Source organism: Scyliorhinus torazame, chromosome 6 (assembly GCF_047496885.1).
Source record: "Scyliorhinus torazame isolate Kashiwa2021f chromosome 6, sScyTor2.1, whole genome shotgun sequence".
Taxonomy (NCBI): Eukaryota; Metazoa; Chordata; class Chondrichthyes; order Carcharhiniformes; family Scyliorhinidae; genus Scyliorhinus; species Scyliorhinus torazame.
In genome coordinates this window covers 133,622,403-133,635,246 of record NC_092712.1, presented here as the reverse complement: position 1 = coordinate 133,635,246, position 12,844 = coordinate 133,622,403, and the positions used below count along the sequence as shown (strand labels likewise).

Below are 12,844 nucleotides of genomic sequence, written 5' to 3'. Positions count from 1 at the left end.
ATGCAGGGGCCACAGGTGAACCTGTAGTGCAGGTTTTACCGTACCACCTCTAATATCAGAACACTGTGGTTCACCACAAGGGAGCATCGGTCTGGGCTCCAATCGGCAATAACCATCGGTTTGTACCGGGAAGGCTGGATGTGGGGGTTTCGGAGATGGCAGAGAGCAGGGATTGAGAGGATGGGGGATCTATTTATAGACGGGAGCATCCCCTGTTTCAAGGCTTTAGAGGAGAAATTTGAACTGCCAGCAGGAAATAGATTCAGATATCTGCAGGTACGGGATTTTTTGCAAAGGCAGATTTCAACCTTTCCGCTCCGGCTACCACGGGGGATACAGGACACGGTAGTTTCCAGACGGTGGGAGAGGGAAAGATTTCGGATATTTATAAAGAACTCATGGAGTCGGAGGAAACGCAGACAGAGGAGCTAAAGTGCAAATGGGAAGACGAGCTGCCGGGGGGGGGGGGGGGGGGGGGGGTGCCATGCTCAGCCTGAATCAGTTTAAGGTAGTCAACCGGGCACACATGATGGTGGCCTGGATGAGCAAGTTTTTGGGGATAGAGGCCAGGTGTGCGAGATGTGGGGAGGGCCAGCAAACCATGTTGTCCAAATGTCTCGGGCATGTCCGAAGCTTAGGGGATTTTGGCAGGGTTTACAGATGTCATGTCCACGGTGTTAAAAACAAGGGTGGTGCCGAGTCTGGATCGAGTTTTGGAGTGTCGGAAGATCCGAGAGTCCAGGGGATGAGAGAGACTGACGTCTTGGACTTTGCCTCCTTGGTAGCCCAGAGACGGATATTATTAGCATGGAGGGACTTGAAGCCCCCAAATTCAGAGATCTGGCTTAGTGACATGGTTTGGTTTCTCAGACTGGAGAAACTAAAGTTCGCCCTAAGAGGGTCACCCTAAGAGGGTCAATGCTAGGGTTTGTCCGGACGTGGCAGACATTTGTCAACTTCTTTGGAGAAAACTGTCAGCAGAGATGGGGGGGGGGGGGAGTAATTAGATTATTGTTTAGAAGAGGTGGGACTTGTGAGGGAAGGAGGTGGTCTTTGCACTATGTTTATATTTGTATTTGTACTATTATTATTATAAAATTATAAATGCCTTAAGAAAATGTTTTTTTTTAAAAAACAATGTAATGTTAACAGTGAAATATATTGACAGCAACCTCGGTTCCATCCATCTGTCTAATTTTAATGGCTAAATGTTTCAACACAGTAACAATATGAGGCTGTGATAATGAACATTCCTGGTGTGAAACATTGCCTGAAGGAAAGTACAACATTTGATAGCCTGCTGTCACTACTACTTTAGAAAGGGAATACAATAACACCAGCCATTTTATCCTGCTGTTCCCAACAACAAACCTCTATGATGCAGGCTCACTGGTGTAGCCTGACTAATCTTTCATTTTTTGTGCCAAAGCTATTTTATTGAAAAGTGTTAAGTGCTTCTGAATATAATATTCATCAGAATATGTCTTTCATAATATCATGTTCACATATCGCTTTCACGATTCTGCAGTACAACTGTCATTCTTGCACGAAGCAAAATTGAGTCCAAGATATAGTTTGTAATCCAAGTTTTGTAAGTATCTATTTTGCCAGCTTCATTATTGCAAATCATATTCACTGAAGTTGACTTGGAGAAGCAGTCACGTTACAGAAAGTTTATGGATCTGACCATAATGAGGACATTTAGCTGTGGAGAGAGCAGGAAAGTGAGATGAGTTTAGCTACAGTGACATCATCTCTTTAAGTGCATGTCCCCACTCAGAGCACCACATTGCTGAACGTATCCTACTGTTTAATCACCACAGATACAAATTCCATGGACATCATCAATGTACTTAACCAATAGGCCACCCCAGAAGCAACATGTGCACAAGCATTAATAAAAAATGAATACAAACACCAACACAAACACAAAAAGATAGATGTACAAACCCAAAATGTCACCGTTTGTATTGGACAAATAGGTGTCACTGTGCACAAAAAAAATAAAATATATATATTTTTCTGGATGCGTGCATTTTTCATGGGAGATTTTAACTTCCAAATTAAAAGGATTTGATCCAGATATTTGTGAACAAATCAGAGAGGTTACATTGTAGAGTGATTTGTTGTAAATCAGATCAAGGAACTACTTGAAAGTTCAGGAATCTGGGGGTCATGTATGGGGGCCATGATGTCATGTTAGAGCAAGACATACAAAAATTGGCTCCCGGTAGGGTCTTTGTTTTCAATCCCTTTTGTCTGTTATTTTCAGGGGATTTTGATGCCCAAATGCCCTCAGTGGTTGTACAGAACTTTTTCCCAGTGGGAACATCTCAAAATCATTGATGAAGAAGCTCAGTTCGAGAAAGACTCAGAAGAGTGTGGTGATTATTTGCTTCCGCTTCCAGAATAATCAAAGGAAGGAGAGAGTCTTGGCGTGGGCGAAGAGGATCCGGGATGGGCACACTTTGGGAATTTGCCAGGACATTGGAACCAAGCTGGCGAAGAGATGTGGGGCCTTCAACAGGGAGAAGGCAGTGTTTTACACTAAGAATGTGCAGTTGGTGTGGTGTACCCTGCAAGGCTGTGGGTCACAATGGACTCAAAAGATTACCTTTTCGACATGTCATATAAGGTAGAGGCCTTCATCAGAGAGAAGAAGTTGGGGCTGGTGTGAAGAGGACTGTTTGGGACTCTGCAAGAAGGGTATATGTTTATACCTTGTGTATGTTTGTACAATGTACTTATGTGTATGTCTTTTGCTCTGTTGGGGGGTGGGGTCAATAATAATAAAAATGAGATTGTTGGATCTGTTTCGGAGGGGAAAGGGGCCTGTTAATATTGTGCGAGTTGGGGCTTGCTGGTAGGAAGTGTGGGCCAGGAGTGATGGAGTGGTTGTTGTTTTTGAGGAGATATTTGAAGGGGATCCTGCTGGGGACAACTTCACGAGCGATGAGGAGCGTGGGGCTAGCAAAAGGAGCAGTGTGGGGGGAGAGGCTGTGGACAAATGGAGAGGGATTGTGAGAGGGGGGGGGGGGTGTATGCAAGAGACCCGGGGATGGTGATGGGGAATATCAAGGGGATACTGAAGTGGTTCGGCTCCTTTTCGAGATATAAATACATGTTCGGGAGTGTGCACATTTTGTGGTTGGGTCCGCGAGGGGAGGAGCTGGGTTTGGGAGACTGGCATTTTATCTTCTAGTTTCTGTATGGGCACGGCTTCACAAATTGAAATTCACTAGCTTGGCGAATAGGGTTAGCGCAGATTTATGAAGGTGGGAGAGCCTTCCATTGTCGCTGGTGGGCCGGGTTATGGGATGGCCAATGTGGAGAAGGTGCTGGTTTGGTTTGGGGACCAGGAAGTCACTTGGGCACAGATGGAGTTGGGGTCATGCAAGGGGTCGTGCTTGGAGTTGCTGATGACGGCTTCTTTACCGTTTGCTCCAGTGAAATATACTTTGAATCTGGTGGTCATCTGCACGTTAAAGATATGGCAGGACCAGAACATGTCCTCCGCCAAATTGTAAGCTGCCGGTAGTTTCAATTTGGGCCCCTACCTGTAGGAACCATCTGCCCGAACTGTGATGGAAAACATCCTTCAAGGATTGCCCAGGATAGAAATATACCAGGGTGATGTTGTTAATCTCAGGAGCCACTGAGAAGGAACACCTGGAAATTTTTGAGAAAGTCTTATGGCGATTCTCCGACACAGATGCATGCCTGAGAAGCGAAATATGCGTGATTCAGGAAAGCGAGGTTGCATACCCTATGTCACACATCACTGCACCATTATCTTCCTTCCTTGACTCCATCCCTGCCATGGATTCCCTCCCTGTCTCAACCAGCCTCGTTGTCCCACCTCGCTTCACTGAATAACACAGCCCAAAGAGGAAAGGAACTGTAGCTACTCACTTCAAGTTGACTACCTTATCTGCTGCACATCACTTACATGTAAGCTTAAATCTAAAGGCACATAATGATGTCTCGCTGATAACTTAATTGGGAAGGGCAACTTTTAATCAGCATGCATGACATGCAGATACATGCAAATGCACTTCACATCACTTGCCGTCAGAAAGCTTAGTGGTGATATGCATCACTGTAAATACACAAGGGGTTAATGTAAATACACTACAACTAAGCAAAGACTAGAGGGAGCACCAGAGACGTCATGACATGCAAATATCTAGCTAATGAACACATAGAATAGGACATAACCAATGGACAGTCAAGACACCCAGAGGTGACACTACCACAAGGGGCCATTACACAACCCATATATAAAAGAGACATGCTCTGTCTCTTTCCACAGGTGACACTTAGAGAGTAGGACAGGGGCAGATCAGAAGCATCACACCCACCACCTGGCTTAGAGCAGGCTGGTTAGTTAGAATGAGTTACTATAGAAAAATTAGCAGGAGAGTCGAACTCATAGAGAACTGTGCTAATGGTTCAATAAATCACATTAAACTTACTTCAAAGTCTGGAATATCTTTTGGTCAAAGCTGCATCGAGTTGCAGCCTGTGTTATCCCAGAGTACATAACACAACATGATACCAGTGAGTGCCTGTTGAATCTATATAGTTCAACTCAGCGAGATCCATAACTACCAGCAACAGCACCCAGGCAAGATGATCGAGATTCCAGTTCCTCAGCAGCTCAGGTACCATGGCAATCTCACTGCCAACTGGCGTGCATTCAAGCAGAGATTTGAGATTTACATGGTAGCATCCGACCTAGATGGCGTGGCCGATGCTGAGAAGATAGATCTTCTACTCACCATTGCGGGTGAAAGTGGAGCAGGAATCTTCAACTCCTTCAAGTACTCCAAAGGGCAGGACAAGAGAGACTTCCAGGCAGTCCTGGACAAGTTTGAAAACTACTGCGAGGTGAACACAACAGAAATCGGTAAAACTGGCGCCTATACTCACCACGAGGCAAAGGTCGGCTTGCAACAGAAGCAAACGGCAATTTTGATTGGCAGCCATCTTGCGCAAGGAGCTGCACATGCGCAGTTCCCGAGAAGACGCGATCCGAAAACCAGTGTTTTGCACATGCGCGAGAAGCGGCGCATGCGCAGTTGCGCAAAGCGCACAGTAACGGAAAAGCGATTTGCGCATGCGCAATCCATTCCTACGCTCTATGTCACAAGCGGCATGACGTCAGAGGCCCCCGGACCACGCCCACTTAAAAGAGAAATGTCCGAAAATAGTGAAAAAACATTTTAAAGCCAGAAAACACAATTCTTTCACCTGGAACGACAGCACAATGCCCGAACTTCGACCAGTAGCTGAAAGTAAACTCCGCAGAACCCTGCAACCAGCAGTTAGCACCGCCCTAAGAGATGATTTAGTCCTTGAATACTACGACTCAGACGATGATTTCATCATTGGACGTGGCGACCTCAGTACCAAATCCGAACCGCAACGAGATGTGTTGTACATTGAAGCATCCGACAGTCATGGACGAGTTCTTCGGATTTGAGGATCCTCAGCCCAGCATAGACGACATCCCGACCCATGAGTACAGGATTCTGCTGCGGCCTGACGCCAAGAGACAGAGAGCGGCCTGACACCAATAGAGTGGTCCATGCACCACGAAGAGTCCCCGACTCCACACAGAGAGTGGTCCACGCACCACGAAGAGTCCCCGACTCCGCACAAAAAGCGATGTCAGACTCCACAGCGAGAGCACTGCATGTCTCCACACAAGAACACAAAAAGACTCCACAGCGAGACCACTGCATGACTCCATTGAGAGGGCACAGATCGACTCCACAGCGAGACCACTGCATGACTCCATTGAGAGGGCACAGATCGACTCCACAGCGAGACCACTGCACGACTCCACACAGGGAACGATGCCAGACTAGAGAGAGAGTGATACAAGCCTCCACAGCGAGCTCATTGACAGACTCCACGATGGAAGCAACGCAAGACTCCAGAGCGCAGTCCTTGCATGAACAAGACCATGAAGGTCTAGCAACCTTATCTGAGCAACTAGCAGCAGAAGATGCAAATCTGCCACAGTCAAGTTCACAGTAAGACGACTATGACAGTCTGCAACACTCTTGTGAACAACAAAAAGACTATGACAGTCTAGCCAGAGTATTTGAGCCACCAGAAGAAGACTCTGACAGTCTACCCAGATCATCTAACCGACAAGAAGACACTGAAGGTCTACCCACTGTATGTGCGACAAGTGACAAAGGCTTCACAATTCCCATACAAGATGTGCGGCATCTCAGCGAGACTGACAGATCTCAGCTAGTCTTTGCAGAGGCACTCGACAATCAAAGTGAGGCTACTAGTGACTCCAGTGACACCACGTTAATTCAAACCTCATCGACTCGGGCCTCTCCACAAGAACCTGAAATGACTCCAGACGGGGAGCATCATGAAACCAAAGGTGATTCAGGTGAACCAGCAAGGGCTCCAGATGGGGAGCATCGACAAGCCAAAGATGATTCCAGTGAACCGGACATGACTCCAGACGGGGAGCGCCGAGGAATCAGAAACGGCACGCTCAATGCAACAGCAGATGCCACAAAGGACACTGACACAAGTAACTTTGTGAAGGACTCGGATTCTCCATTTGGTGTGGTCATTGAGATCAACAAACACAACAACAAAACCTACAAAAACAACAACAAGAAGCGTACCAGAGGCAACAACATCAACAACAAGCACGTCAATAACAACAATAATAACGACAATGGAACAACGACTGGTACAACATGGTACAACTCTGCAAATGCAGGACAATGTAACAGCACAGCTCCTAACGCTGGCAAGAGTACAGACATACCATGGCATGAGAACGAATCTTACTGATTCACGTTTGCTCCACTACAAATGAGCAAACCAGCTTTCAAGGCAGATGAGTTTGCTCCACTACGAACAAGCAAACCAGCTTTCAAGGATAACACAGATCACAAACTGCATCGCTACTACAAGCATAGAAAAAAAAGAGTCCAAATCAGACAACGACTTGATTTGACCATTTGAACACCTCCTGATGACTTCTTGGTTACGTAAACACCAGAACACTGACGGCGTTCACAAGGAAACGCCACCATCAACATCACCACTTCACTAAGAAAACAAGAAAGCCAAGCCACTCGACCATATAAATTCATGAACTTTGGACTCATAAATATTTGGTATTGTATAATCATCGTTGTCATCATGACTTGTACATGTCATCACTTATCTACCTGTTTTTGTTCAATTTTCTTTCCCCAAGTACAGAAAATATGTAACACGAAAAAAGGGGGGATGTGGTGATATGCATCACTGTAAATACACAAGGGGTTAATGTAAATACACTACAACTAAGCAAAGACTAGAGGGAGCACCAGAGACGTCATGACATGCAAATATATAGCTAATGAACACATAGAATAGGACATAACCAATGGGCAGTCAAGACACCCAGAGGTGACACTACCACAAGGGGGCATTACACAACCCATATATAAAAGGACAGGGCACACATGCTCTGTCTCTTTCCACAGGCGACACTTAGAGAGTAGGACAGGGGCAGATCAGAAGCATCACACCCACCACGTGGCTTAGAGCAGACTGGTTAGTTAGACTGAGTTACTATAGCAAGATTAGCAGGAGAGTCAAACTCATAGAGAACTGTGCTAATGGTTCAATAAATCACATTAAACTTACTTCAAAGTCTGGAATATCTTTTGGTCAAAGCTGCATCGAGTTGCAGCCTGTGTTATCCCAGAGTACATAACACAACAAGCTTGACACACCTTCAAATTTGGCTGAACTTAGATTGCAGAAGTTCATCCCACCGTCAGGAAGCTGATTTTTGTTCTCCTACTCAATGAAGTTCCCCCGGGAGCAGCACACGATTGTTCCCCCTGTTGCTTTCTCACTTTATGTGCATGCTTATATTTTACAGCTCAGAAGCAGAATCACACAGACTCAAAACGTTAACGCTATCTCTCTCTTTACAGATGCTGCCAGACCTGCTGTGTTTTCCCAGCATTTTCTGTTTTTATTTTACAATTGAACTTGCTCTGAGCATGAAGGATTTGCTTCTGATATTTCTAAACCGAATGAATACTGAATGTGATTCTTTGTAGTTTAACACTAGAATATTCCACTGGGAACTGAAACTAAATGCAACTTGAACTGATCTTTGTTTGAAGTTTACATTTCAAAGATTCCACTTAATAAAAATCATGAAAGCTATTGACTAATTTTGCAAACTAACTGGAAAACAATTCATCTGTATTAACTCTACTAACATAGAATTATATTCAGTTTTATTTCAGGTCTTGTTTCATTGCATGGCAAAACATTTTAAATCTACAGTACCAGAATGCTTCAATTGAATGCAATTAGGATTTCTCAATTACTTTCATGCTCTTTGCTAATTTTAAAACATTTTCAAAGAAAAGATTTGCAGTGCAGCTTTGCTTCTAAAGTTTTTTTAAAAGCACAGAATGCCAACTCTGAACTTATCTAATTCTGTTTGAGCACGAGAATGCCATTTTATTAGCGGCTGAGCCATGTCCCAGAAGTGCCCGTAAGGCTCCTGGTCTATGCTGAAATCATACTGCATCTCATTCTGAGACGTTTGGCTTTGCCATATGACTCACATCATAGCCGATTAAGGGCGGGATCTAATGGCTGCGTTGCGCCCAGCACGGATCCGAGTGAGCCAGTTAGATCATGGGAGACGCCGAAATCGGGAATCATGCTGGGCGCAGATGGGTTTCCGATCTAACCGGCCCGCTCCCCTTGGCGAGGTCTGGATCCTGCCTAGACGCGAAACCAATAATCACCAATTAAGGCCAATTTCCATATCGTTAACGGGACTGACCCGCTATCTAACGGCCTCCTGCGATCTAATGGGCTCCCCAGGGAGCAGTCCCACTGGCACCATTATCACACCTATTTAAAAACGTGAAGCTAGCACAATGGCTGCTGTGGGGATCGGTGGAGGAGCTGAGTAGCTATCTTCGAAACTGGGCAATCAGCCTGGGGCTCTGGAGCTGCTGCCACAGTGCTCAGGATCGGTTGGAGGTGGCAGCCCATGTGCAGGGGCCCGCTCAACACCCTGAGGACCCAGCCACCCATCAGGAGGGGGAGGGACCCAGAGGGGCAGTCCAGCAACGGCCCACGATGTGCAGGCATCACTGGTCGTTCAAGGAGATGTCAGACTGTATGTGCCGCAGAAGACTCTGCCTCAACAAAGGGATGGCACGGCACCTGTGCCAAGTCCTTGTGGACTTGGTAACACGTGGAGGAGGAGGATACATGCTCCCGGTGGTCATCAAGGACAACGCAGTCCTGAACGTTTATGCCTCGGGTTCATTCCAGGGCTCGAGCAGAGAAATGTGGGGCATAAGGAAACCAACAGCCCACTAGTGCATCGTGCTCTGTGAAGTCACGGATACCCTGTTTCCCCAGGCAGATGACGATATAAATTTTGACCTGGAATAAGTCCATCAAGGTGCCCGTGCAGCAGAATTCTCTGCCATCGCCAGGATGCCCCAGGTCCAGGGGGTCATAGATCGCATGATTATCGCTTTAACAGGAAGGCATTCCAGTCCCTGAACATTCAACTTGTTTGCGCCCACCACCTCAAGATCATGCATTTGTGTGCACCCTTTCCATGGTGTGTGCACAACAGCTACATCCTGGGGCAATTGGAAATCCCCAACATCTTCATCCATGATGAAGGGTTGGCTCTTGGGGGATAGAAAAGCCTGGATAGGGGATAGGGCCAGGAGGGACTGGAGGATGAGCCCAGGGAGGACCCGCGGGAGCAGCTAGAGGATGGAAAATAGGCGGTGAGGCCAGGCATGCACGCAGGACCAGGGAGCCCTCATCCTCGCCCGCTTCTCATACAATGTGGCTTCATCCATCATCTCACATCCTCCCTCTACCCAACCACCACCCGATCCACCTCTCCCTCCCAATCTGTCTCTCCCTCCGCCCTTCGGATCCGTGTCTCCCTGCCCCACCTGCGGATCTGCCTCCCTCACCTCTCCCTCCCCTGCCAACCATTCCCCCTACCATGTGTTCCGCAACCCCCTATATCCCTGCCACTGCCACCACCCCTCGTCGCCCATCCAGCCAGGGTCATTCCAGGGTGACGGGCTTGTGCCAACACCGTCAGCGGATCAATATGCAAGGCAGGAGGTGCTCCTCAATCTATGCCATTGTCTGACTCCTGTCTGTCTGCTGCCAGGGCGCACACATCCATCACTTGCACATGGTATGCCTTGGGATGTGGGTGCATGCAGCCAGCTCTGCCGCTGTGTCTCAGTGTGTCCCCAGGATGGACATCGGAGGTGGGGTCAGCCTGCTGCTCACTGCACCCTGTGACTTTTGTTGCCCTTTGCGGGTGTCTTCTGCCTGCCCTGGGGCCAGAGGGCACTGGCCACCATGCCACCCTGTTCTGCTCGTTGAACCCAAGGGTTTTGTGGTGGGGAACTAGGGAGAGGTGAAGTCCACGGTCGTCTCTCTGTAGGGGGCCTCCGGGTCGGCATTCGGCGCTCCCTCCTCCCGTTCGGTGCCCGTCAGGCCCTGGGGGTCACCTTGGAATGGAGGGGCAGTTGGAGTGAACTCCAGAGGCCCCTGCGTCATCTGGCTCTGCCAGCTCCCCACTGTCTGCACCATGGTGTCCTCACCCGCAGCGATGCCCCTCTGTGACCGGGCCAGACTCTGCAGTGCCTCGCCAATGTTGGTCTGCATCTGGGACACGGTCCTCAGTGACTCGGTCATGCTCTGGCGTGCCTCAGCAATGCCCACTCAAGACTGGCACATGCTCCATAGCATCTCGGCAAGGTCCACTTGCGTCAGAGACACGTCCACCACTGACTGGGTCATGCTGTCGAGGTGGTCAGCCATGGCTGTCACTGACTGAACAATACCTGGGACATCACCACTCATGGTGCTGATGTTTTGCTCCAGGCTTTCCACTGTGGTTGCACCCGAGCAGTGTTGGCCTCGGCGCCACATATTGCCGGTGCCATCTCCAGCGCTCATAGCCTTTGAGACTCTTTCAATCTACCATGGAGTGTCGCTGAAATCCCCCTCTGAATCTCACGTCTGCGCAATAGTGTTTACATCAGCTCCGGATAACCTTATCCAGAGGCTCGGCACTGGACTGGGATCCAGCCGGGTTCTGGAATCCAGCAGACCTCTGACTGCTGTCTCCCCTGGACGTTCCTGCCTACAAATGATATGCAACTGTGCGCTGCTCACCAGATTGTGCCCGGAAGCCTGTCCACTACTTTTGCCCACCTTGGTGTATGTCTCTGGATTGGTGTAGGATGGGGCTGACAGCTGTGACACCTCAATGGTGGCATCTTCGGAGCTCTCATCTGAGGTGATCTCTTGGGGTGTGTTGCCAACCGTCGGTCATTGGATGGGGGGAGGGGGGGTGGCCAGGGTGGCAGGCGGGACAGTTGCCTCGGGCCAATACCACTTCACCCGTGCGGCCCGGTGGAGATCATTTAGTTTCTTGCAGCACTGGGTGGTGATCCTCCTGGTTATACTCCCCAAGCTGACAGCCACTGCCACAGCCTCCCAGGGGTTTGCTCTACGGGATCAGTTTAAGAGTTGCTCCCCAGCGTTAGCGGGGAGCTGCCGGGCGTGGTCCAGGCAATCAGCTGGCGGGACAGCCATTTCCGATGTATCACCGGGTCAGCCATTGGGAAGAACTTGCCAATTCCCATTCACTACCGCACTTAAAAAACATTTCCATTATATCACGCAAATGACATTCACACAGAATGAATACAAACATCACTTAAAAGCTTTGTCAAACACTATAGGATGAGGATAGTTCTTAAGTGAATCTCAATTCAGAACATACTGGTCATGAAGGTGCAAGTCCTTCATTTCAGTGTACATCCTCTTCAGTCTACAGTTCATAATAGTCAATCAATTAGAATTCCTTATGTATTGAAAGGTATTTTAAAACCTTATTGTAACTCATTTTAAAAAAAGTTTCCTTTTATTCAAAGGAAATGGTTGTTCATAATTTATGGTTTCTTCCATTGCTATAAAATGTTACAGGTTTCCTTAATTATGGTTTGACATGAAAGATAATTGTATATTGATGACCTAATTGACGTTTACACTCAGATAGCAAACTACTTCAACTGAGAACAGCAATGGGTAAAAATAGGGCTTCTACTCACAGTTATGACACGTCGCCCCAGAATATCCTGTTCCCTCACAGTTGCATTTGAAGCTATCCCAGGTTTGCGTGCATCTTCCTCCATGCTCACAGTGATTTGGTAAGCATCTGTCAGAATGTAATCCAGAAATGTTTAAGGGACTGATTTAAACACAGACAGAAAGTTTACGATCTTTTCAATGCAAATATGTATAGGCACAATATTTTGGAAGTCAAACTCATCAGGATATTAGTTAACATTTCTCTCGCAATTAATCCTGGTTGCGTAATGGACTTTGATTAATTATCAATTTAATGAAAACAAATTAAGTATTTAATAAGATCACAAATTACAAAAATAAGAAATGAGATTTAGGAAACAGTAAAGACGGCAAAGATGATTTGCATAATAATGTATTTATGAACGTATTTAACTGACAAACATTTCTTTCTTGTTGAAGGGAATTACAGCAGAGAATCTTTGAAGAAATATATATACGCCGACACAAAATGTGAAAAATATGCAATAAAAGACATTAAAATATTGAACACTAAAACATTGGTGATTACAATAAAATAAGAATTATACCTAAAATTTAAGAACATCATCACTCGTTATTACGTATTCAGTTCTTTCCATAAATTATAATTCAAAATGCAATTTTCACTATTTAATTTTTTTTC

The 12,844-nt window shown here is 46.8% G+C and overlaps 1 protein-coding gene across 1 annotated transcript in view; it reads right to left on the bottom strand.

Annotated features, from left to right (window-relative positions):
* The window catches only part of cntnap2a (contactin associated protein 2a), a 2,812,093-nt gene that overhangs the window by 1,311,097 nt on the left and 1,488,152 nt on the right, over positions 1–12,844 (bottom strand). The window contains exon 11 of the mRNA XM_072508818.1: positions 12,183–12,289. Within this exon, the coding sequence (XP_072364919.1) occupies positions 12,183–12,289 (107 nt within the window). The remainder of the gene's footprint in view (positions 1–12,182; positions 12,290–12,844) is intronic.